General features: G+C 39.8%; 2 protein-coding genes and 1 long non-coding RNA gene across 3 annotated transcripts; 2 read left to right on the top strand and 1 right to left on the bottom strand.

The window, feature by feature from the left end:
* The first annotated feature begins 268 nt into the window (after positions 1–268).
* On the top strand, positions 269–8,299 carry LOC118217713 (cytochrome P450 26B1). Its single transcript, XM_035399694.1, has 7 exons — positions 269–362; positions 883–1,206; positions 1,686–1,910; positions 2,318–2,593; positions 3,420–3,575; positions 3,821–4,294; positions 5,409–8,299. Exons 2-7 carry the CDS (start codon positions 1,003–1,005, stop codon positions 5,763–5,765), a joined length of 1,692 nt encoding a protein of 563 aa, XP_035255585.1. The 5' UTR covers positions 269–362; positions 883–1,002; the 3' UTR covers positions 5,766–8,299.
* LOC118217715 lies at positions 1,473–9,557 on the bottom strand. Its single transcript, XR_004763268.1, has 3 exons — positions 9,425–9,557; positions 1,743–1,889; positions 1,473–1,602 (listed from the first exon to the last, which is right to left on the bottom strand). It is a non-coding gene; the product is annotated as an uncharacterized LOC118217715 (long non-coding RNA).
* LOC118217714 (cytochrome P450 26A1-like) lies at positions 9,513–12,408 on the top strand. The gene is made up of 7 exons (XM_035399695.1): positions 9,513–9,701; positions 9,896–10,120; positions 10,278–10,559; positions 10,703–10,852; positions 10,957–11,091; positions 11,187–11,339; positions 11,837–12,408. The coding sequence occupies exons 1-7, from the start codon at positions 9,513–9,515 to the stop codon at positions 12,173–12,175; spliced, it is 1,473 nt and encodes a 490-aa protein (XP_035255586.1). The 3' UTR covers positions 12,176–12,408.
* Positions 12,409–26,019: the final 13,611 nt, after the last annotated feature.

Here is a 26,019-nt window from a genome sequence, read left to right as displayed (position 1 = left end):
AGGTCGTGGATTGAGTTTCGTGAGTGGCAAATCCGGTCAAACTGTGGGGTTTTCTGCGATTGGCTACCTGTTTTCTCAAGGCTCAGCCATTCGATCCTCATAGAACAAACTGTTTCAATGCGTCTCTCCCGCTCAATCCGAGTGCAGTATATGTTCACAAACTTGGCTCCTGTTCTGTCGATTTATCAACCTCTTTAAATATTCAAAAAAACAGTACGTCATCTCCGAAGGTGGATCACATAGTGTGCCAATATCTATAAAGCACCGTGCGAAGAGAAGCCTTTAAGAAGATCACATTTTGGAAAGAGACTTTGAAGGAAGAATTCTTACTATCGCCGAAATGGTTCTGCATTTAAAACGTAGTAAGTTCAATTTTTTTAACTCTTCTGAATAACAAGTCAATCATACCGTGTAATTATTTAAATATGAGACTGTCAAACCAAAGATTAAGGAATTAACCACCACTGCAGTTAAATTAAAGTAAAGCGACAGATAGCATCCGTCTTTTTTACCAGTCCATAACCAATCACTGACAGTAGTCAGTTTCAATCAATCTGGGATTATCCTGCCGTGGATCCTAATTTATTGCTGTGCTCTAATAAAACACACGATGCCTTGGGGTGTGAAGCCCCTTGAACAGAATAAACTCGTATATAATATAGACAGGCTAGTACATGCAACCTGTTAAACTATTTGGACTACTTGACAGGCGTAAATTAATGAAGGGAGTAGCTAAGTGCGTGACCCTCAAAAGCAAACGTGTTCTTTCCTAAACTTTTCTAAAATCATTTTGCTGTAAATCTGCAAAAAATATTATTTCCTGAAAGAATGGAAGCTAATTGTGTTGTATCTCTGTCTTGCATTAATCTTTTTTACTTGTAGACCTCTGAGGACAACACATTAAATCACCAAAGTAAACTTAAAATTTGTGACGTGATTTTTCCTTGGGTCATTCGCGGAGTGAATTGCACGCCAGACTGATTTCACTTTCGGATTTTGGAGATGTTCCTGTCCATGTTCAGTCATTTTTCGGTGCTGGCCACAGCAATCACTTCTATACTATCCGCCTTGCTGTTGCTCGCTGTATCCCGGCAACTATGGACGTTCCGGTGGACAATCACACGGGATAAGGAGTGCAAACTCCCCCTTCCAAAAGGTTCAATGGGATGGCCACTCGTAGGAGAAACTTTCCACTGGCTGTTTCAGGTGAGATAGTCAAAAAAAAAAAAAAAAAAACTCGCGCTGAATGTGTGCATTTCTGCGAGTCCTTGCAATATCTGTTACTACATACATTTAGTTTTACTATTTTAAATAAATAAAACAAATATTGCACTGTTGCACAAAGCATATATATATATATATATATATATATATATATATATATATATATATATATATGCATTCTTTCTTTCAATGCAGCGTACTCACTACTCGCTTTTCAGCTGTTACCTGTCAATGGAATTGTATTCTTGCAAGTGTGAACGTGTTGGATATGTAAAGTCTAATTCATCCTCGTTGAAAATACAGAAGTGCGTTTTTACCTCAACTCCACGCCTTCTGTTTTCCTCCGGGAAAATCGCCCTTGCGCCAGACTGGGCGTTTCTTGGGATACAGTGAGGAGTTACCTCATTAGTTATGTGCGCGTGAATTTAACATCTCTTTACTGCATTGTATGTTTGTGACAGGGGTCCAGCTTTCACATCTCTAGAAGGGAGAAGTACGGAAATGTGTTTAAAACTCACCTCTTAGGGAAACCTGTTATCCGCGTGACAGGCGCCGAAAACATACGCAAAATACTTCTCGGAGAGCACAACTTGGTGTGCACGCAGTGGCCTCAAAGTACCCGGATAATCCTGGGACCCAACACGCTGGTGAACTCTGTTGGAGACCTCCATAAGCAGAAGAGAAAAGTAAGGGGGTGAAATTCGGTATGAAACCCGAGAAATGAAAACGTGTTAAAATTTAGCGAAATATACGCTAGCAACCAACATACAACAATCCACTGTACTTAGGACATTTAGAGATTGAACGTTTTGATAATGTTGAGAGGTATGTATAAGATTGCAAATTAGCCAACGGCCATATAGTGTCAATAGTGAAAGCCAAGGATGGATCAGTGCCTAACAGCAGGCGAGGTTTCTTAGTAAGACAATCTGTCACACGAAGTATGGTGATTAAAACTATGCGTTTGAATGAGTTATCAGGACTAATAAGTAAATATTAGAACATGCCTTGGTTTTCTCATTAATAATTCACTCATGGGCTGAATGATTTATGCCGTCTTGTCTTTTGTGTTGTTTTCTCTCTTTCCTTTAAGATCTTGAGTAAAGTGTTCAGCCGCGGAGCTTTGGAGACGTATATTCCACGCTTGCAAGATGTTGTCAAGTCTGAAATCGCCAAATGGTGTTCGGAGCCCGGTTCAGTGAACGTGTACGCTGCGGCCAAATCTCTCACATTTCGTATTGCTGTCCGGGTCCTGTTAGGAATAACCATGGAGGAGGCTCGGATCAACTACCTCTCCAAAATATTCGAACAGCTAATGAATAACCTGTTTTCACTTCCAATCGATGCGCCTTGGAGTGGTCTTCGTAAAGTGAGTAAAATTATTTTACTCATTTATTTGATGGTTTTGGTAATAGTAGGGGTAGTTGTGACAAAATTGCATGTGCAAAGTTGAAGTGAAACTTTTTGACTGTTTGATGCCATGATCAATATTCGTTATAACTTATTTAAACCGCATATTGTATATTATTAGAATGTGTCGGTTTGAAAAATATTTATGTGACCAAATATATAGTTAATTACGCGTCACCGTATGAATGCATACGAATGCATGCCTAAAATAATAAAAGTATCCTTAATATCACAGATTCGACCCGAAAATATGAAATACTGTCACATGAAATTATCCAAAAATCTTTAAGTATGCAAGAAAATGTATATTCAAAAGTTTGATGTATACTTTTAAAATTAGAGTAAATAAGATCAATATAAACAAGGAAGGTTTGTCCTGCTTTCAACCTACACGGAAGGTTAGGTAGATTATTACATTCTGAAAATGTGTTTAATTGTGTAAATTCAATGAGGATATTAGGCAGCGCCACTTTTGTGTGAATATTTAACTTTTTGTTTTGCTAGTTATAGCGGTGCATGAGTAGGCTATTTTATATTTTAGAGTTGTTTTATGTGTTGTTATTGGTTTTACTTATTTCCAAAGTTTCCACTGATTTTGTTTTCTTCTGAAATAAAAAAAGCACTAAAAACGACTTTTTGGGGGGATATTATTGCATCTGCCCTGCTGGATTATTGACAGCGAGCAAGAAGGAAGTTGTTAAAAGTAAGATCCAGTGTACATAAATAAAGAAAGAACCTGAAACTCCGATGTTCTCCATCTCCGATGGTTTTTGTTTCAATTATAGGGTATCAAAGCCCGGGAAGCGCTCCATGCGAGCATGGAGAAAATTATCGAAGAGAAAATGCAAAAAGAGCAATCTGAGGAGTACAGTGACGCATTTGATCACATGCTGAACAGCGCTAAGGAAAATGGATACGAGTTAAGTACTCAGGAACTGAAGGTAAAAAAAAAAGCCTTTTCAAATTAATATTTCATTCAGTTATTTTCTGTCATAATAACTAATCTGTTGTAGAAGTCACATAAGAATCCGCCAGATATTTAGGCTACAAAAGATGTCTGTTAATTTTCTTGTTATTGCGGTGGAAATGTGTAATATAGTATCTTTTTTTAAAACTTATAATTATTGCTTGTGAAATCGATCGCGGTAACGAGGATTGCTTGGTATGTTTGGTCTTTGAAATCCAGGAGTCTGCAGTTGAGTTGATTTTTGCTGCCCACTCAACCACAGCCAGCGCCTCCACGTCGCTTATCCTGCAGCTGCTCAAACACCCATCCGTGGTTGAGAAAGCCAGGGCAGAGCTGGAAGCAAACGGACTTTCCTGCAGCTCGTACTGTGTAAACGGTCCCGCAACCAAGAAAGGGGGTCAGAATGGAGAGGACATTCCATTAAAGCATGAGAAGACAGAAAGAGATGCGAACAAAAACTGCTGTACTGGAACAGAGACGACTTGCTTACTGAACAACACAGGGGCCGGTAACTCTGACTTCACGTCGGACAGCGAAGAAAAAATAACACATCCCTGTACCTGTCTGCCCCATTTGAGTATGGAGAAACTAAACCGACTCCGGTACTTGGATTGTGTTGTTAAAGAGGTCCTCCGGTTTCTACCGCCAGTATCTGGAGGATACAGGACTGCACTGCAGACCTTTGAATTAGACGTGAGTATGGCAGCCCGCGAGCTGCGTTTTTACGCACAGTCAGCACAATGGAAGGCTGGATCCTGGAAGTATCCGCGCATTTTATGAGTTAAATTTTTATTCGTACCGTTGTTGGTTACTTACTTTCTGAAAGGTCAGCACACAGCCCGCGATGTTATTCGAACGCACGTAAAAAATGTGATCTCAATCTTCCCGAAAGAAACGAGGCGAGTAATGTTTTCAAAAACTCATTATACATGTGCGTGGACGTGAAATCCCCCAAGCTCATGTGGAAATGGAGCCACACGCGTGTCTTTCTGTGTTTGCTAGATTGTATAAATGAAGATCAAACACGGGACACGTTTAAATACGTAGTTGCCAAGAATAGGCTTATAAAGGAGAGCGCGTTGTTATTTTTAGAGAATCCCAGTCGTAGACATTATATATTTGCATAAAAGGTATTCCATTACACTCTTCATAAAACATTCCATGGAAAGTAAGTCACAGTTAACTGTTTTGAAATGCGTGAAACCATTCCCTCTGCTCATAGCGTCTGTTGTAGTTTGTTGATAATGCGTAGTGTATGAGCTGTGACATAAAGCAGATTCGGTCACATTTTCAACGTAGGTTACATATTCACTCATGCAGCAGCTCGTGAATCCGACCATCTAAAGGATTCCGTGACAAGCACAGTTCTACAGCGGTCCCTTAAACTGGTCATGTGGGATTTTACTTTAATGTCGCCCCCTGTTGAATAAAAAAATATAGGCTAGGCTATATTTCTCCACTGTTGCTAAGAAACCAAAACGATGGAATTAATACTTTATATTTTTAATCTGTGATTTATGTTTGCATTTAGCCAAGTCCTTTGATGCCCCAAGTCTGACATAATAGTTAATGCATGTTGCACTCATGTAAACTGAGTTTATTTAGCACTTTGCTGCGCACGGTCATAGTTTCACTCTACAGTTAATAGGCTACATTGGGCTTTATATTTGTTTTTATAATAGATTTCTTATGAAAATTAATGTCATTAATGTAGACACCCGAATTGTATTTTCGACGAAAAAAGGCAAAATATATTGCTAGGCAGTCTACGTAAAATGACTAAATGTGTATTTTGCGTTCTTTACAGGGTTATCAGATTCCGAAAGGATGGAGCGTCATGTACAGCATCCGGGATACCCACGAGACAGCCGCTGCTTATCAAAGCCCAGAACTCTTTGATCCCGATCGCTTCGGATTTGAGAGGGATGAAAGTAAAACCGGACGGTTCAACTATGTCCCGTTTGGCGGCGGAATCAGGAGCTGTGTCGGGAGGGATCTGGCTCAAATCATTCTAAAAACTTTGGCCGTTGAATTGCTTGCAACCGCCAAATATAAGCTAGCCACAGAAACATTTCCGAAGATGCTAACTGTTCCAGTTGTCCACCCCGTCAGTGGACTACACGTTCATTTTAATTATCAGCGCTGCGGTTCCAAGAAAATCTAAAATGTATTTCAATGTGTCATTGTGTAATTTATTAAACACAGTCAGTGAATAGTCTATGTCTGACGTGGTGAACATGACGGCGTGTACCTGGTCGTTTGAATCTAAACTCAACGAGAGAACATGCTATCGCACGTTCAATTTGTACAATATCGCATCTTCATAGTCTCCAGAAATGCGCCGCATGAATAAAAAACCACAAAAAAAACTTCAAATTACCTAAATGTGACTACTATTAGCCTAAGACATTAGCCTATTTGACGATTTTTTTTTATTTTTATTTTTAAACAGAACCTATTGAACCTGGCTAAAATTGGCACCCAGCTGCTTGCTAAGCCACTTTTAAACACAACGTTTAATTCTTAAATATGACCAGTAGGCTACACTTTGACTGGTCGGTTACAAAAATACCTTCCTTTTGGTTTATCTACTGAGTACGGCTTAGCCATTCCATACCGTGATGTAATATTTTGGTAATTTATATTGTTATAGTTTGTGCCACAGATAGTCTTGTATGACAACGCTATATCTATTTACTTTCCTAAAATAATTTTGTTGTATATGTTTGTGTATAAAATGTAATCTGTGTAGAGAATGAAGTAGCATGCCACATAAGCTCTATTTATAGGAAATGGCCAAGTACAGAAGTTATTTGGACTGAATTTTATTTGTTGTGTTCCTTGGAATATTAAATCCAAATATAATTAGCTAGCTTGCTTGTGAAATTATCCTGATCAAATAAAACTAACCGTATTATTCATGTGTAGGAAAAAAAAAAAAACATACAGGCAGTTCCAGGGTTTTTGTGGTGTCAGCATGCCATGTAGCCAATAAGAGTAATCTATTTGGCAGATCCACCTGACATCACCTTAGTTTGAACCCTGTACTGATTACGGTTTAACTATGACCATAAAGAAAATGTGAAGCCACGTGGTCTGAGCTCTTGTGAATCACCAGGTGGGTGATGACTGTGGAATACAGAAGGAAAGACGTGAGCCATATAGCACTTTTTTCTCCTATGTGGAGCTTATACGCAGTAAAATGTCCAGTGTTAATTCAGCCCTAACATATATCAGGGGCCATATGTACTCTGTAAAAGTCCATTTAACACTGAATGATTTTGCCATATATATATATATATATATATGTGTGTGTGTGTGTGTGTGTGTGTGTGTGTGTGTGTGTGTGTGTGTTGTATATAGTTTTTGTGTTCTGATTTCAGCATCATTGGCAGGTTAGGGATAATTGTGTTTTAATTTCTGTCTGTGTAGCTCTTTGATGTATGTTTGCCCTGTTACCACATTTATATGTTTAAATGTGCAGTTATCTGTATTATGATGTGTTGATCTTAGCTATTGTTGTGGCTGTTGATTAGAATGGATATTGTTGAAGTATTTACAGAGAGTAGCTTAAAATGGTGTTGTGCTCTACATAAATGTACACATAATGTACATATATGTAAATCTAAAGACCCAACACAGGATGTTTGTAAACCTGAGCTTTCCTTGTCCTTGACATGTTTCTGTTCTCTGATGAACAGAATTAACAGAATAATACAAACATCCCACCCTGTTGTTAATGCATTGTTTTATTAATGACTACTATTTTTATTCAGACTGAATGTAAATTGTAAATACTAGAATTCAAGGAATTTAAATGCCTAGTGACTGTCTTTTAATGTTTATTAAGCAAGAAAATTTGTATATAGCAGTTCTTTCACAATGGGTCTTATAAATAATGATACGCAATAACATGTGAAGTGCTTATTTCCATCATGTAATAAGCCTAAAATGCATTTAGTATCTTAACTGGCTGTACACTGCCAGTTTTGGCATTGTCTTCACTGAACCCCAGAAAACGAAACCTGTAAAAGGTCACACCTTCAGAGATTGGTGAAGTCCTGTGACAGGGTGACCCTTTAGTGAACTAGCAAACGATCACCCTCTGACCTTCTGTAGAGGTGACGGCATTGTTAACGATGCGTATATGTCATTGGCGATGACGACGAAAGAAATACCAGGCGATCATTATCTAACAAAGAAGTGACGGTGCGTACAATCTGCCAAATGACAGTATGCAGTCGAAACATACTCATACAGGTTATTTAAAAACAATTAATAAAATTATTATATTAAAAGTTATATTAATATAATTTGTATCCACCTAAATACAGCAATGATATTTTAATGCTGAATAGGCTTACTCTAAAACACATTTGGAAAGTGGTTTTAGCCCTGCCAATTTAGAGGAAAGCTGAAAATGTCCGTTTCCGTTTCCACAGCTCCGGTCATCAGTTAACATTTCATTATTGACTAGAGATATATCTTTTGAACCAATTACAAGATAACGCCACACTAAAGTGTTCTGTGTTAAATCAACTCTTATATAGTACATGTGTACTCCGTTAGTTGAATTAACACAGGGCATTTTACTGTGTGTAAGTGGTTTTAATTAGCTCCTGTATGTGATATGTGTGGCTGGCAGTCGGAGAATAGATCACTGTGTAGATAATAAAAATTCCTTCTGTATTTATTGGTGCTCTGGCTCCGGTATCTGCTTATTTGATGGACAGTGAACTTGGCGAGGTTTGCACCGGAGTTCACAGGGATGTCACGGTCCGTGGTGCAGGTCACAAGCAGGTCAACGCACGGGGAAAGGAGAGAACCCTGGGGGTACGGCGCTCATCGGACGCTGCTTGCGCCCGCAGAACTGAACGCGCTCGGAATAACATAGGCCACACACCGCTATTTTTAAGGGCTGACCATTGTTTACACGTCCAGCCTCTTAGTAATAAAGGAGGCTTGCCAACTTTCATTGCTAAATTTAAGACCACCCTTAAAGAATACGTTTTAGCCAATATATAGTAAGCATGGTAGGATGTAGATTATGTAAGCTTCAAAAGCTTTAAAGCTGCGAACGTTGATAGTCATCCGTTCCAGCTACTTCGATTTCAAGGTAAAATCACCAATGTTATGCATACCTTAATGTATGACAAAATAAACAAAAGCTCTGAACAGGACAGACACCACATTTCGGTTATATCATATGAAATGAAATATGAAAAAAATAAGTTGGTGCAAGAGTGGTTATTATTAGTATCTGACGCGTTAAGAGCTATTAACACATACGTAGACATGTGCAGGTTTCTATTACGTAATAGGGCATATCAATAAGTTCAAATATATTGTTACTCTTAGGTGCAGCAACATATCAATAACCCGTAATGCTAACACAATTCGACAATGCGAGTTATCATATGCATTTAGGAATATCACAGAATAACATGTACAGACATGCAGCTCTCACATATATTCAGTCAGCCCCGGGTCATTCAAATAGCATGAAGAGCAGATCAAACCAATGAGCGGAAGCTGTTAAATACTTACGAGCAAGAGCCGCCCACCAAACCAGTAATGCTGTTGGAGAATTACGTTTTTTTTTTTTTTTTTCAAAGTTAAATCTAATGATTGTGTGGGGGCTTCTGCAGGTGACATTAAAATGTGCTTATAGCAAACGGGTAGGGATTCTGGGCAGGCCGGGTGGGCGGAGAATGGCAGTACAATTAAAGATGAACTTTGTGTGAACTAATTTATCTGACCAAGGTAACGGGAGGCTGAGTCCGTGAAAATGCTATAAAAGGGGGTATAAACATTGATACTTACCATTGCAAAGCTCACGCACCTTACGCATCTTTGACTTGAATAGTCGCCGGTTTTCCTGAAACTGTAACCCGAAGGGAACTATTTTAAAATGGTTTTGTACACGTTGTTTGTAACGCTCCTTTGCACACTGATGCTCCCACTTTTGCTGTTTTTAGCCGCGGTTAAGCTGTGGGAGATTTACATCATCAGGGGACGTGATCTGAGCTGTCCAAAACCTCTCCCTCCAGGTACCATGGGTCTACCATTCCTTGGCGAGACGCTTCAAATGGTTCTCCAGGTAATCAGATAGACATGAACTGGCGCCACCCCAAAATTGTGTTCTAGGAATACAAAATTCTCTTTTGGATTAATGCTATTAAGTAGACGCACTGCAACACCCATGTTTTTGTTAAGATAATAAAATCTTTCCGGCTGTCATCAGTTTCATTGTAGTGTTCTTCAACTGTCTTTATTCCTTTTTTTCCAAAACAGAGAAGAAAATTCCTTCGGATAAAACGTCAGAAATACGGATGTATTTATAAAACTCATCTATTCGGCAATCCTACCGTGCGAGTAATGGGAGCCGAAAATGTGAAGCAAGTTCTGCTTGCTGAACACAAACTTGTCGCAGTTCAGTGGCCAGCGTCAGTGAGAACGATCCTCGGCTCCGACACCCTTTCCAATTTGCACGGCGCTCAGCACAAAAACAAGAAAAAGGTAGGCAATGTTTAAATTTGTAAATCTGACGCTGATATCTTATGTTTACATAGCGCCAACAGGCTTAAACAAAATGTGACGTCAGATGGTAAAAAGTCCAGTCACTCTGTTGTTCCGCGAAGGACTGCCCTTTATTTTAAGTGCCCCCTTGATGCAGGCGATCATGAAAGCCTTCTCCCGTGAAGCACTGGAGAACTACGTCCCCGTGATCCAGGAGGAGGTGAGGAGCACCGTGACGGACTGGCTGCAGAGCGAGTCAGGCGTGCTGGTGTACCCGGAGATGAAGAGACTCATGTTTCGCATCGCAATGAGGATCCTGCTTGGCTTCGAGCCGGAACAAACCAAGACTGATGAGCCGGACTTGGTGGAGGCGTTCGAAGAAATGATGAAGAACCTGTTCTCCCTTCCGATCGATGTCCCCTTCAGCGGCTTATACAGGGTACAAGGCGAATGATGCTTGTGCGGCTCTCTACATACTACTGGCGCGCTCCCCATGCAACCTATGAAGTCACCCATCTGTCCACTGACCCTGTAACATTTGCATTTCATTAAAACTGTATTTCACATGTATTGTTCCCGTAGGGTTTGAGAGCGCGCAATTTCATTCATTCAAAAATAGAAGAAAACCTAAAGAAGAAGATGGAACATTGTGTGGACGAGAGCAAACCTAGAGATGCGCTTCAGCTGCTGATAGAGAACTGCAGGCAGAACAAAGAGCGACTCAGTATGCAGGTAACGACACAGTATGTAGGAAACTATTTTTTGATCAACTTTGTTATGCTTGATTGTATAATGGATATGATATTTCTATGTAATACAAATTATTTCCAATGAAGGAGATTAAAGAGTCTGCGACCGAACTGTTATTCGGCGGCCACGAGACCACTGCCAGCACTGCCACCTCCCTCGTGATGTTTCTCGGGCTGAACTTGGATGTGGTGTTGCGCGTCAGACGGGAGCTTCAGGAGAAGGTAGTCTCACACTTTTCCCAACATAATGTAATAATACTCAATATGAGAGACCGCTGAAACGACATATAGTTCTTTTGCTAACTGTATTCTCACAGGACCTGCTGGACATTTTTTCCCACGATAAAAGACTGAATATCGAGTTGTTGGAACAGCTGAAGTATACAGGGTGCGTCATCAAAGAGACATTAAGGATTAACCCTCCGGTCCCGGGTGGCTTCCGCGTGGCTCTAAAGACTTTTGAACTGAATGTAAGTGTGTGTTCAGTCCACTTGTAAACACGACATTCTGTTTGAAGCAGAGCATGTTTCAGTATTGTTTGTTTTGAGTTGTGCCCTGTAAAACGTCTAGAATTAAATTAACTCCTGAATTTATAAATCAAAGAGGGGTCAAATGTAGGCTACTCTTGTCAGCATAAAATGTACTCTAGCAGAGTTGATTAAACACTGAATATTTTACACAGATTGTTTAAGGGATTGGCTACAGAGTCCATACCTGATTCTCAGATATTCTTTGATTATTATTTTGCAAATGTCAACAGGTTATGGATTGCAATAAAGGATCCAGCTTGGAAAGTCATCCTCCACTATTTGGATTGTTGGATTGTCATTTTGTGCAAATGTATTGAAATGTCAGTTCTGTTTCATATTTGCAAATTGCAGGTTCAAGAAATCATTCCTGACTAACTGAAAGCAGATGCTGTGTCCATCCTGCGTAATGGTAATGCTTTTGGGTGTATTTTCCATAGGGCTACCAGATTCCCAAGGGATGGAATGTTATTTACAGCATCTGTGACACACATGACGGTGCAGATGCATTCCCTGACAAACAGGAGTTCCGTCCAGAGAGGTTCATGGCCTCCACTTCCAGCGCCTCCTCCAGGTTCAGCTACATCCCCTTTGGAGGAGGTGCCAGGAGGTGCGTTGGCAAAGAATTTGCAAATGTCCTCCTCAAAATATTTTTGGTCGAACTGATCACAAGGTGCAACTGGACTCTGCTGAATGGACCACCAACAATGAAAACGGCTCCGACTGTTTATCCTGTGGACAATCTCCCAACAAAATTCAACTGTTATTTTGGCAATTAGCTTCAAAGACCTGTAAATCCCGAATAGCATGCTGGTAGCATTTATGTTGTAATTATGTGAATGACTGTTGTTTTTATTTTATATACCATATTTCAAAACAAAAGCTATTTATATGAATGATTTTAATATATAAATGCTTTTAATATTTTTGTACAAAGTAAAAGCATTACATGTGGACCCATTTAAGGGACTCTTAATATCTTGATTATGCATTTGATGTAAAAAAAAAAAAAGAAATGTTGTGGGGTTTTTTTTTTTGTTGTAATTTTTTTGAATTTATTTTCACAGCATTTATTACGTAAATTAGAAAATTTTAGAAAAAAATATTTATGTGTAAAAATATCTCTGAATAGCACAATTGTTGTGGCCCAGACTCAAAAGTATGGACTTAAACACCAAACTGGTCAACTGCTCAGTAAGTGCCCTGACGACTGTAAAGTCATAGTGGAAATTAAAACTGGGAGCGAAGAGAAACCTCTGGACATCTGTAATATTCAAGTACAACATACCAATTTGATTAGATTTGATGGAATCAGCTGGATGGAAATGGATACATACGCAACACAATCTTATGATGCAATACAGAGCAAATTGTGTACAATGTTGGGTTAGTGCTTTTAATAGTTTTCAAAAATAAACGTGTTTTGCCTTTCACAGCCTCTTTGCATTCTGTTGTGTATTTATACTTTTTGGATTTTATATATTTTCTGACAGTTTCATTAAGGGTCATCTTTTAAAAGCACCATAGTTTAATGGGGACACCTGACCAAACAACCTTATATGGGGTCAAATTAAAGTTACAGGGACAAATTGAGACATACGTCCCATGACCTTAAAAGTGAAATGGCCTCCATTCTGAGGGAACCAGCTGCAGAGTCAGGGGAAGGTCAGGCTCTTTGGTGTTGCAAATGAAAGACCATTAGGGTCCACGAATGTTGGAGTTCGTATGGAAGTAAAATCAACAGCTGGGCCTTAAGTTGTTACCAAAAGTGTACACTTAAATTATTACCACTGGGATCAATGACATGCAAGGTGAGGTGCTCGGAAAACGAAAAGTAGCATTGACCTCAAACAGTCCACAACAGAGAACAATATTCTCATTTCTGGGCATGCAACAGGAACTGTTCTCATTCCCATTGTTAGTCATAATCTGTGAATGGAAATAGCCTTTAGCCTACAACATCATATAAAACACAACTCCCCATGAGAAGTGGCAATTAAAAATGATTGAGTAAAGCCTATCTCGTTTCCAAATAAAATTCATAACATTTCTCTTGGGAATATGGAAAGGCTTTTTGGGCTCCACCTGAACAGTGCATTTCCTGGACCAGTTTTCCCTGCCCTCCCAAATATCAGTCCCAACAATAACGTGCTAGTGAAAACGTGCAGCGTCCAGCACTGAAAGGTCTCAGAAGAGCTGATCTGATTGGCTCAGGCTGTGCTGAGGGCAGCCGACCTGGTAATGGTGCCATTGATAGAAACACTTTTCTACCTCATGTTAGTGAAAATGGGACATTTCACTTCCAGGAAAGAGGATGGGACTAGCATAGCATGCGCTTTGACTTCATTTGCATGTCTGGTGCACTCTTGCCCTCTCACTGAACCATAGCAGACCCTCCAAACCCTCAATCAGATTACCTATTAGCTGCCCACTGCTATTATTTATAATCAAGAGAGGCTTTTCATGGAGGCATTGGGTCAGGCAGAGTTCAGTTAGAAAGGGCCAGGACCTTACAGTGACATGCATTAGCCCAGCTTCCAGTCTGCTGCTGAAATGCTCATATTATATATTATTCTACTATAGTCTTTTCTGATTGCCTTTTTTGATTGCAATTGTAACAATAAAAAAGTGAGAAAAGACCTTACTTTGATATTTGCACTTTCACAAACACTTAAAGAAATCAGATAAGGAGAAGGAATCTCAGGGAGCCAAATAAGTTTGGAGCTTTCTGTAGAGTGCGAGGGGACATTAGCCAACAAACACGGGCATTCAGTGCATTGAATGTGATGACTATTATCAGAACATATTTCTAGAAAAAAAGAGTTTACCAACTGAGGCCAAAATCCATGCACGTAAACAAAACCATTAGGTAAGGCTAGGCACCTTTTTAGTTCCCAAGGAAATGTAAATTATAAGTGACCCTTTTTAACCTCACTCTCAAATCATGTCACTTGTATTTTAATACAGAACAAAAGATGCACATCAATAACTATTTCTTTAAATAGCTGTTCCAGGTCATTGAAAGAACTGTTAATTACAATAATGAGGTAAAAGAGCGGTCTTTAGAGAAAAATTAACTAGCCCACCAGACACATTTCATTAATTCACACCCTAGCATCCTTTAAAAAGTACAGAAGCACAAAGTTGTGATCTTTTGAACCAAGCAAGTTTAACCTTGGAGTAAGTTAGTGTATTTATATAGCCAAGTGTAGGCAGGGGTTATAAGATGAAGTGAGTCTCTTATAAAGTTCAAATTAATGAGGCAATAACAACCCTGAAAAATGGAAAATGCTTAAAAGTACACGTGTCCTCATTAAAGCTTGGAGATGGATAGAGAAATCTGACACTCTGTACCTATTTTCCTGACAAATATCATATTTACCAGGCCATTCCCAAAACAAAACATTTTTGTGATATACAGTAAAAATGACCAACAATTAATTTCAGATCACAGGCATTGGCAGATATGGAAACAAGTCTAAACTCAGTGTATGCACAAACCTTGGTGGGAAATAGTAACAATCCCATTTTTAAACAGTAATAATATACAAAAGCAACACAATGTTATGTCCTCATCCAAGATCAAAGCAAGGGATCTTCCTGATTCTAAGATGAACATGATATTTTATTGCCCAAAATTGAATTTGGTTTTAATACCATCCCTTGACAAAAGGAACTCATTAATTATGGGTTAGGGAACCTACACAGCCACGTTTCCCTTGACATTCACAGATTATCAGGGGGATACTTTTACACTGTTTAAACACTCATATCAATGCCCTGGCAAAAAACGTGACAGCAATAACTATGAAATAGTAGCATGGGTGATTAACCTCCTCTTTTCTGAATTTTCTTGTTTAAAAAAATCACTAATGTTGCCCTGCAGCAAAAACAGAAATGCACCATTGTGTGTTTAAAAAGAAACAGCTTCTGTTAAATCAACCCACCTTCAGGTGGTATTTTAACAATGTCTGAAAGCTTCTTTCTTCACTGCCCAATAGTGTCAACCTGATACAGTTATGGCCATACTAATCTCACACAGTAGTTAACACCTTAGTCAGGATAACACCCCTTCAGGATATGAAGATGGATCTCTGTCTGCATATTTTCATGTCCCTAAAGGCAGCGTCTGGACTGAGGTGAATCCAAACCCTGCAGCACACACAGCCTCAGTCTCCAAGCTCTTGCATTTTTGGCCTCACGTCAATCATTTCACAAATATTTACACAATGTTGTTAAAACACGTTTGAAAAGTTAAATGTGAAATATTTAACATTTGTGTGTTTGTGTGAGCGTGTGTGTGTGTGTGTGTGTGTGCGCGTGTGCGTCTGTGTGTGTCTGTCTGTTAGGGTAGCCAGATTTAGAATTTATCAAAACCAGACAACATGCTGGAAGCATAATTGTGAGGAATGAGATCGGTAAATTTCTTCCATCAATTACATTACATTGTCTGGCCGGAAACCACAAACTGGACCTGTACAAATACCTTGAAAACATTCCTGTCAAAAACCGGACCTTCCGGCTAGTGTGTGTTTTGGGTATAAATATATGCCAACATATTTCCCAGCAAGAAAGTACATTAAAGATCATGAAAAGGCCTCACATTGGGCCTCCACCCCAGAAAGTTGGGGCCCAATGTGATGTTCTAATATGTTCTAATATTTTTTAAGGGCCTCTGTCAGTCAGGCCCCTTGGAATCATTCACCCCTGCCCAGAGGACATTTTAATGACTGAGACGGCCTAAAATGCTCATTCACATTTGTGGTGGTGTTCAATACTCCAGTCAAGCTGAGGGACCGCTGTCTTCTCAGTTAGGCACTAAATATAGAAGCTCCAACAGTTTTCGATTGAGAAACATCTACTGCTGGTCAATATGGCTGTAAATCTGGGAACAAGAATTTTTAAAAAGTAACAGGAGACTTCCTAAACATTATGTCTCCTGAGTAACTTCGCAAAGGACTTCAGTTCTGTCCACGGGTCCGAAGCTCCATTCCCCTGCGATACAGGCACATGACTACGGCGGGATTTGCGGAGGTGAGGGGTAATTACCGGCTCTGTCAGACACATCTGTTACAGCACTATTCCTCCCGTCAGTTCCTCTGAAAGCAAGCCGATACCTCACCCAGAGTTCATTACTAACGCAAAAGCCCCTGGCGGGATCTCCTGGAGCTCGCACAACTTTGTTTTTTTCACTACATACATCTGTTATGAATCAGAAGTTGGAGTTGCAGATTTAAAGAGAATCACAACAAAGGTTGCTCATGCATAATACCACTGCATTTGTTTTCAGGGACCTTTAATACATAAACATACTGTATATTGCTACTGTTGGATATACTTTGTGAATTTTCGCTACTCAATGCACTCAAATCTACAGGTAAACTGGCACTGGATTGCACTGCTTTTAGAATGAAAATGGCTTGTCAATATGTACGTCATGATGACCGAATGATTCACTTTAACCCAGCAGTACTTGTGGCAGTGTAGAAAAAATAAGGTTTTTTGTTTTGTAAAATACAAACAAAATAAAATTGGATGTCATTTTCTCCATATGGCGTTATAGTCTTATTTTGTGTTGTACTTATTTTGGGTTGTACTTTTGGGTCTTCTGTAGAGAAGCTGATAACCTTATACACACACCCACTCAACCTCTAGTTGACTCTGGCAAACTGCAGGAATCTATTATATAATGAAAAGCGGTTTACCAACGAAGGCTCACCCAGTAAACTGTTGAATCTGATGTAGACGGTCTTTGTGAACCTCCCAGCCCTGGAGCCTGTGAAACAGGATGGGAAGCTTCGCGAGCGCTGCTGGGACTTGTTTCAGGGAGCCCGTGACGTGAGGTCAGGTCGAGTTCGCGCGGACGTTTGACAATCGCACCTAAATCTGCATTTAAACGCACTTTCGGTTTCTACCAGGCTGATCGTAACAATGCACTTGTCGGGAAAAAAAAGCGACGGAAGGAAAAACAGCTTATCAAATGGCGCTTTTGTCGCGGTGAATAAACCTCAATGTGTACAACATGGATTCTATACAATATCCAATAACAATGAAGAAAAACTTGATAGATTTTTTATTTAAACTGTACTGCTTTGTCATATAACTCAAAAAGTTCGAAAGTTTAGCCTAAACCGTGAACTTTGGCTGGGCCCGGCAGATTGTTCCGCTGCAGAATAGGGGACAATTGCATACAATAGTGGTGAGCAGGCACTTAGGAAAGAGAAAGGTGTAGCCCCTAGCCTACATCTTAACTCTGCTTCACCCCTGCCCCTGACAATCACTTGTTACCCAACCCAATTAGGAGTTCATGTAAAGTCATTGAGTGATTGAATAACCATTTCCGTATTTCCTGCCAAGCATTGGATTTTGCTGTTAAATCAGATGAAGATTCATTATGCAATTTTATTGTGTCATGTATGATAGATGTGTTTTTATTTTCCAGCTATGTTTCTGTCTCTCGTAACACCTATTGCTTGCCATGTACCCGCATGTTCATCTTTTTTCACTCAAATACAGAGTCAATCTGAAGACTTGAGATGGCACTTGTACTGAATGTACTTCTCATCTCCCTCTCACCTGAAGGTTTCCTGACTGGTCTTTTGGACTCTACATAGAGGATCTTGGAGATCAGGGTTGGGGGGGGGGAGGTATATTTTAGTACTTATTTCCTATTTCATAGAACTATTCTTGGTCCTATATGCTACAGCATCTACAAGCTAAAGGAAGTGACCCATCCTTCACCCTAAAGAGGGGAAGGACGGGTCACAGGAAGGTCCCAACCTCATTTCAACCGCCCACCCATTTCAGCAGCAAAACACGCTCAGTGCGTATTCTCTATCATAATCCGGGTACTCTTTGTATTTGAATGTGAAGCCCCATCATAGCTCTTCGCGTAATTCTATTCCTCACAATGTGCCGCACCTTGTTTAAAATAACACATTACCACAGTTATAAAGGACACATCGGTCTAGACTGTGTTCAACACTATCCAGCGTAAAAGACACAGGGTGCCAAAAGGTCAGAAAAAGCAATGGATCATTTATTCTCTCATTCATAAGGTACACCTCATCTTGCAAAATGAAAAGGGTAGGTATGCAGTACACTGACGAGCAGCCTTTTTTGCACCTGGTCCCCGAGTCACCTGGCCTGTATGTGAACCTGGGCGGTCTCTCTTGCACTTTCTACAGTTGACTCTCACAGTGATGAAGACTGGCCATCTGATGGGATGCAGATGCCAGTCATAACTCTGATTTATCTGGGTCTAGGTAGCCAGCCTGTTGGCCTTATAACATTATAGTGCTATTAAAATGACCAAGTTGTTGCTCTAATGCGAAATATTTGCTTTGTCCTAATTCTCTACTCTGTCCTTGTTTCCTCCGTTCTTCCCCTCCTTCCCTGTTGTGGAAGCAAGGTGAGAAAGGGAGAAATCCTTTTAAAAAACACAGCCAATGACATGAGCAGAACTGACACAGAGAGGAGTAGGACAGGTCCTGTCATGTGATAAGAGCACACTGCCATTAACCAGTTCTGCAAAACACATGCAATATCTTTCAGTCACTGCTTCTCATACTCAAGAATGGATGGTTTTGAAATCTTTCCCTTAATTGTAATGGCCTGAATGCAGTGACTGAAATGTAATGTTTGTCTATGAGTGTAATGTTTTTATCTTGCCTGAATGTAATTTAATTTCTCTCTACAATACCTGTAAAGACTGGAGGTCTTGAGAAACGTATCTAAAAAATATCTAAAATATCCTTCATCACAGAAACTGGACCAGCTGCACACATACACTAAAACTCAAATAATATATTTTAAAAACCCAGAAAGTTAACTATCCCTTTAATGCTAACTAAAATGATGATTTGTGTGTGTAACATTTTCATAGCATTTTCAAAAAGAAAAAAAAAAAACAGAAGTGTTGAAATAAGAAGCGCATGTCAACATGTAAGTACGGGATGTGAAGAACTCAATCAGGGTTCTAATGACTGTAATTGCCTCATTGTGAAGGGGTAGCCTTCACAGTGGAGAGGAGCTGGGATTTACATGATTAATAGTGAAATGTGTGTAAGTATGCATGTGCACTTTAATGTTCCCAAGACATTTACAATTTTCTTTACAAAGAACTACTGTATAACAAGCTTTATTCACAAATTGCATACAATAAACAATGTTAAATTAAATTGAATGCTTGTCTTGTAGGCCAACTAATTGATTAATTGACTGGAATGTACTCAGGTGAGAAAGATCATTCAGGCCTATTTAAACTGTTAACGGGTGGAGGAATTTCATCTGTGTAGGGACAGGGCTTGGAGAAAGAAGGCTTCTAAAGGTGTTTGCTGCTTTAAATGATGCCAATGCTAGACTGGTCTGCAAAGCCTTTGCCTAGGCTATCTGTGCATTTAGCTTTTTGAACTTATGGTTTGTATTTTAGCTTTAATCTGATCAGTTGTCTGAAACATTGGCCAGCTCAAGGTTTATCTATGAAACAAGGGAAATGTGCAACTAAGTTTTTAAGCTGTTACTGAAAGCTGCACAGGAAAGGCACAGAATTCTATCCCATAAGAGAGAACCTCCTGTATTTGAGAGAATGCTAGCCTGTGACTCTACAGGTGAACAGAAATGTGAACATGGTTTTGTGCAACTGGTGGTGAATGAGATTTTTGTTTATGCAGCATTATGTCTTTAGAAATGTGCCTCTTTCCAGTACTAAGTAGGGCAGGTTTCATAATGGTCCCAAATATCCTGTTACCTGTTGTACCCAGTCAATAATTCATCAGTCTCCCATTACCCTCACAAAAGACTGGCCTTTCAATAACATTGCTTTACCCACTTTTGTGTCAATTCATGTTTCACCTGTCAAAATTGATACAATCTATTTTGTTAATACGGAGTTAAAAGATAAACATCCATATAATTTACTTCGGACTAAAAGGCTAATTTGGGTCCTTTAATGCTTCGTACCACAGAAGATTTCTGAAGGGATTATCTGTGTTTCTAATGGGTATTTAGTATGGACTGAAAAAGTACATACACACAGAAAGAAGTGAATACTGTCATTGTATGCACGTTCTGCAGCCTAAATGGTACACCAGCCCATTTACCTTGGATGTATCTTCTGTGTATTAATGCCCCAGTTTAGAATATTGTCAGTGCTGTGCAAAGACTTGACCCGTGCTTATATTCTATAAGTGGATATTCTCAGAACTCAGAATATATCTTACTTTTACATTTCATTTTTTTTTCTGTTTTTATTTTGCATCACTATAATTTTACATTTAAAAGCATTTTTAACACCATTTAAGAAAGGTATTTTATAAATAAAATTCATCATTACCACTGACCACATACTAATCACTCAAACACTTAGTTAAAATTCACTCTTGGATAATGTCAGAACATTTAACATAAAGAGCCATGGCCATGTGAAAGACATGATCGGTTATATATTTTATAATTTTATATAATATAAACAATATATTAAAATATTTTTAATTTAAGGCAAATTATCAAAATACTTAAAATCCATCCAACATTAATTCTTAAATATTTAAATGGACACATGGCCCCCTGCAGAAACATAAATGCTAAACATGACTTATAGTATTTCGGGGAGGGGGGGCAATATGGCATCTTAGTTTAAGGTACACTAGTACTGTAAATGTGTGTGACCTTTGATATGGTTTCAGTGTTGGGAATTCAGATGTAGACAGGAATTTATTCCACACACAGACCACAAACGTCCCGATGGTGTGCGACACTGTGAAAATCTGAAATGTGAGCCTAGCCAGAGCATCCCAGCCACCTGAAAACTCCTGAACTCATTCAGCTAATTTGAGAGAAGGCACAAATCCTAGTGCGGTCCCACTGATGTGCTACCTGTTGAGAGGTGTGATTACACAGGAGACAGGGCGTCTAGGTAGAGAGGCTGCTTTCTGTGTTTTGGAGAAGATGATGGTGCAAGGAGGAGATCTAGAGGGGGACAGGTGGAGGTATGCACCAGAACCTCTTCCTCTAGCAATTTTGGGCCAATGGTAAACTTTCACAGCTCAGTCTCTTCTGAAACACAAACGTAACCCTTTCATTACAGATTATGAATTTTTAAACTACCATTACATGAAGCGCAACATTTTTCAATTCCCATTTTCATACCACGTATTCATATGTAGGGCCCAACTTCAATGGAGACATTCACGAAGGGATGTAGTCTTATTTAGCCCATCTTTACAGTAATAACCTGCTGATGTCCCCAGCCTAATTGGGTTATAGCCTATTGGTCCTTCTTACATTATTGTAGACAGGGCATTGTGCTGACACAGCATGAGCCCCACGAGCCCCTTGATGAATTTGAGCTCCTGGTCTAAGTTGCACAGTGTGTAATCCAATTTCATTCCAATTTGGCTAATTTAAATTTTGCAAGAAACTACAGCTTTGTATCCATTCATATCCATTCATATCATTCAGTTGCATTCTGGGAGCAGACCCCTGCCCCCACCACTCTGTGTTGACATTGGATCATCATTGATTTTCACTTTGTGTGGAAGCCTTGTAGCAAATGATCGATCATGGCACTTGTGTTTGGTTTGGAAAGCATCGTTGTCATCATCAAAGAACTACCTCGTCGTCTTTGCAGAAGACAAACAACAGCAGACAGTCGACGTACCGAAGAGCTCCTGTGAACATGGCCTCCGGCTGCACTTTCTGCACGTATCTTAAGAGAATCCCAGGGATTCACAGAGCTGACCTGCAGTTCCCTCTGAGTCACTGTTGTGATCCATGCCTCCATCTGTCAAGCTGAGTATCTCTGGGCTTCAGTCCTACAGTACAGATAAAACCTGGCCAAAAATCATGGGAATGCACAATGCTCAACAAGTCATGTCACAGCAAGTACAATATACTTTCCTTGCTTTTAATTACAGATTCCATTCCAACACTAAGTCTTACATCAGTACTGAACACAGTCTTCTGTGTTTGGAATCATGTTGGGGTTATTATTTTTAGAGGCACCGTAAAGACTCACGCACATGTACACCCACTAGTAAGCTAGCCCTCACCAAAGGCTCTCTAAAATACTTTCCCTAGACTTCTGAGATGAGCACAAACATTTAAAATGACGAATTAACAGTGTTTCCACTACATTGTATAAACTGCCATTGCTTCCTTGAGTCTGTATACTCTAACTTGTAATTCTGGTAAATGGTGATGTGACGAGCAGACAGCACTGCACACTTTCATGCCCGTGTGCTTTATTTGGTCTGGTGTCCATAATTGTAAAATTCAAGCACTGGAAAGCCTATGAAAGGGTATTCAGCTGCTGACTGATTTAACCTACAAGTGAATATGGAAATGATAAATTCATGAGTCACATAAATTCATCTAATCTCTTGCATGTTATTACTGCTCACCAGCTCTCTGGATCAGAGAGAAGAGTCAACAGGAAGTGAATCTCTGAGCGTTCTGACTCCTGTGCTGATCAGCATTTTACTGCTGTTGACCCTCTTCATACAGGCTGGCCAGGACACGCCTCTCATGATGTCATTACAGCCTGAGTCCTGTGCAGAGTGTGAATGTTGCTCAGGGCTGCTGGGTGGCTCACTTGGGTGAAGCATCACGCTGTGATGCATGTATGAGCCCTGTGATCTCAGATCGAATACAGATTGTGCCAGTGCCGATTGTGGCCAGTAGCTACATAGCGTCGTGAAATTGGTGATTGGGTCACACAGGGTTCAGATGCCCAGCATTCATCTTGTGACCTCACCGGGACGATTGGGTACCCATTTTCTGCATGTTAGTTGCATCTGGGTGGTCTACCTTTGGCTCCACTCTGTGTGAGTTTGTAAAGAAACAGGCAGCAGTGCCACGTGTCTTGGAGGAAAGCCATGGGTCTGCACTGTCTCACATAGATCACAAATGCAGATGGGGTTAACAGGATGGGAATAGGATATACGTAGCCCCATGCTGGAAACAAAAAACTGTGAATGAAGCGCATAACATTTAGAGTGCAGGAGTTCACCAAGGGCAGTAGCCATAGCATTAACTCAGCTGGCATCTGCCCTACTGAGAGACCAGCACAATAACAGCTGTGCGTAGAATCCGCTTCCCCATCAAGCCGGATGAATCACAGATCTCTTCAGAATTTCACACTTTATTTATCACACTTGTACGATCCCTCTGGCACGCCACTGTGTGCAATGCTTTTTAATCAGTGGAGATGAAGGGACAGAGATGAGGAATGAAACTGCCATGATTTATCAAGCTTGCAAGATATATAAATACCAGTAAATCAAAATGTAAAATTTGTTTCTGTGGCACATGCATACCAGACCTGGGTCCAATAAACCTTTAACGCTGTAAACATCAGTACAATCTGTCTACAGATTACTGTCAATTTTAAAATAAATGTCCCTTTTCACCAATATTCATAACAAAATATTTATTTCATATGACTGTACATTTCAGTTTCATGGAATCATCATCTTTATCAATTGTACCAGAGTCTAAGGAGTTAATGATTTTCAGATTTGTATCTCTGAGCATGCCCAGCTAAAAGCATGTTGCATCACTTCCTCCTGTGAATGAGCACCTCTTTTTCTATCTGCGGATTCCTGAGGACGTTCTAATTGAAAAACTCTGGGAGGTGTCAGTTGCCAGAAGCTCAATGCCATAAAGTGTGCTGTCATTCAACAGAATTTACAACATGTAATTTCCCATTAAATGGGCGGCAATGCAAATTTTGGTATATGTTCTCATAAAGATCATGAATAGAAATGCATGATTTACACGATGTTTGAATCTAATACTGCTGCTCTTGCACTGCTGACACAAATCTTTTTGTCTGCTGTTCTTCACATGTATTCCCTCAAGTTGGTCTGTATGAATGATATGAAATGATTTGATTTGATCCCCACCTCTTCCAACTCCAGCTCAACACAATAATTGACACACAACTCTGAATGTATCTAAGTGATTATACACAAGGTTCATATAGAGGGGCCCTACCTAAAGTCTTTGCTGCTGTCTTATTTCAGATTATCAGATGTTTTTTTTTATCACCTTCAAACCAGTGTAGAATATTAATTAATGCTCATCACGTCCCAGGTGTTCTGAGTCCACATAAATGCTGCATAATTATTTGACGCAAATGTGTGACAGTACCAAATATAAAATAATATGGTTTTGCAGTAACAGGTGAGCAATAAGACAGTATAATGTATGCTGAGCTGTCGCTACAGAGACATATGATATTTTTATATAGAATTTGGGACGGAGTTTTTGTCCAGTAGCCATTGTTTGCTAATTTATGGACTGTGAATAATTACATATAGTTAACAGCTCAAGATTGTGTACAATGGAATTTAACTGTGTCTCAGTAGCATGACTGCAGTGTGGGTTTTAAAAACACCTTATACAAGTCATCCTCTCCACAACATTATATGACTTTCGAATATGATGTTTTTACTTATGAATTTGTTTACCATAAGGATTACTGTTATGGTATTGCTGTTTTTTTACCCTCAAAAGTTCAGTATAAAAAAGCTTCTTTTACTGCCAATAAGTATTTTTCTGTGCTTGGAGGCAAAGGTATATAATCAAAACAGTTTAGTCTTAAGTTTGCTTAGCCTACCTGCTCAACCAGGAGCACGGTCTTATGGATTTTCCTTATATGAAAGCCATACATGGCTACATTTTGTTCTTTGATGCTCCAGCCAGTAGTACATCACTGCTACACATGGTTTATGCTCAGGCCCACCCGAATGCCACTCTTGTCAGTTTAAAGGGGAGATAGCCATGCCTGACAAAAGCAAATCTTTTAAGCGTTGCTTGAGCCCCCTCTAGTGGAGAAATGAGAGAGACAGAGAGAGACCACATGGGGCCGGTAGAACTAACAGACAAAGCCAAGAAATTCAGACTGGCAAATTTCACATTTTATCCAGGTAAAGGCTTTGTTAAATATCCAGTGCCTAAACTTTTATAATTACTTGTCACCTTTAATAATTACTTCCACCCCAGCCCTCTGAATTTCCTATAAAAATTGACACCCATTCAAAACTCTCTCTGCTTGGATAATCTCTCTCTCTTCTTTTAAATCCAGGACATGCTGATATACACTACATAGCCAAACGTATGCAGACACCCAGACATCACACCCATATGTGCTTTTTGAACATCTCATTCAAAAACCATGGGCATTGATATGGAGTTGGTCCCCACTTTGCTGTTACAACAGCCTCCACTCTTCTGGGAAGGCTTTCCAAAAGATTTTGGAACACGGCTGCAGGGATTTGCTCCCATGGAGCCACAAGAGCACTAGTGAGGTTGGGCACTGATGTTGGGAGATAAGGCCACGCTCAGTCGGCATTCCAATTCATTACAAAGGCGTCGGATGGGGTTGAGGTCAGGGCACTCCGCAGGCCAATCATGTTGTTCCACACCAAACCCAGCGAACCATTACTTTATGGACCACGCTTTGTGAACATTGACATCGGGAGACATTGTCCTGCTGAAACAAGAAAGGGCCTTCCCCAAACGGTTGCCTCAAAGTTGGAACCGCACAATTCTCTAGAATGTCATTGTAAGCTGTAGCATTAATATTTCTCTTCACTGGAACTAAGGGGCCTAGGCCAAG

The sequence above is a fragment of the Anguilla anguilla genome, chromosome 18 (assembly GCF_013347855.1).
Source record: "Anguilla anguilla isolate fAngAng1 chromosome 18, fAngAng1.pri, whole genome shotgun sequence".
Taxonomy (NCBI): Eukaryota; Metazoa; Chordata; class Actinopteri; order Anguilliformes; family Anguillidae; genus Anguilla; species Anguilla anguilla.
Note: the sequence above shows the minus strand (reverse complement) of the source record. Positions and strands in the feature narration are given on the sequence as shown.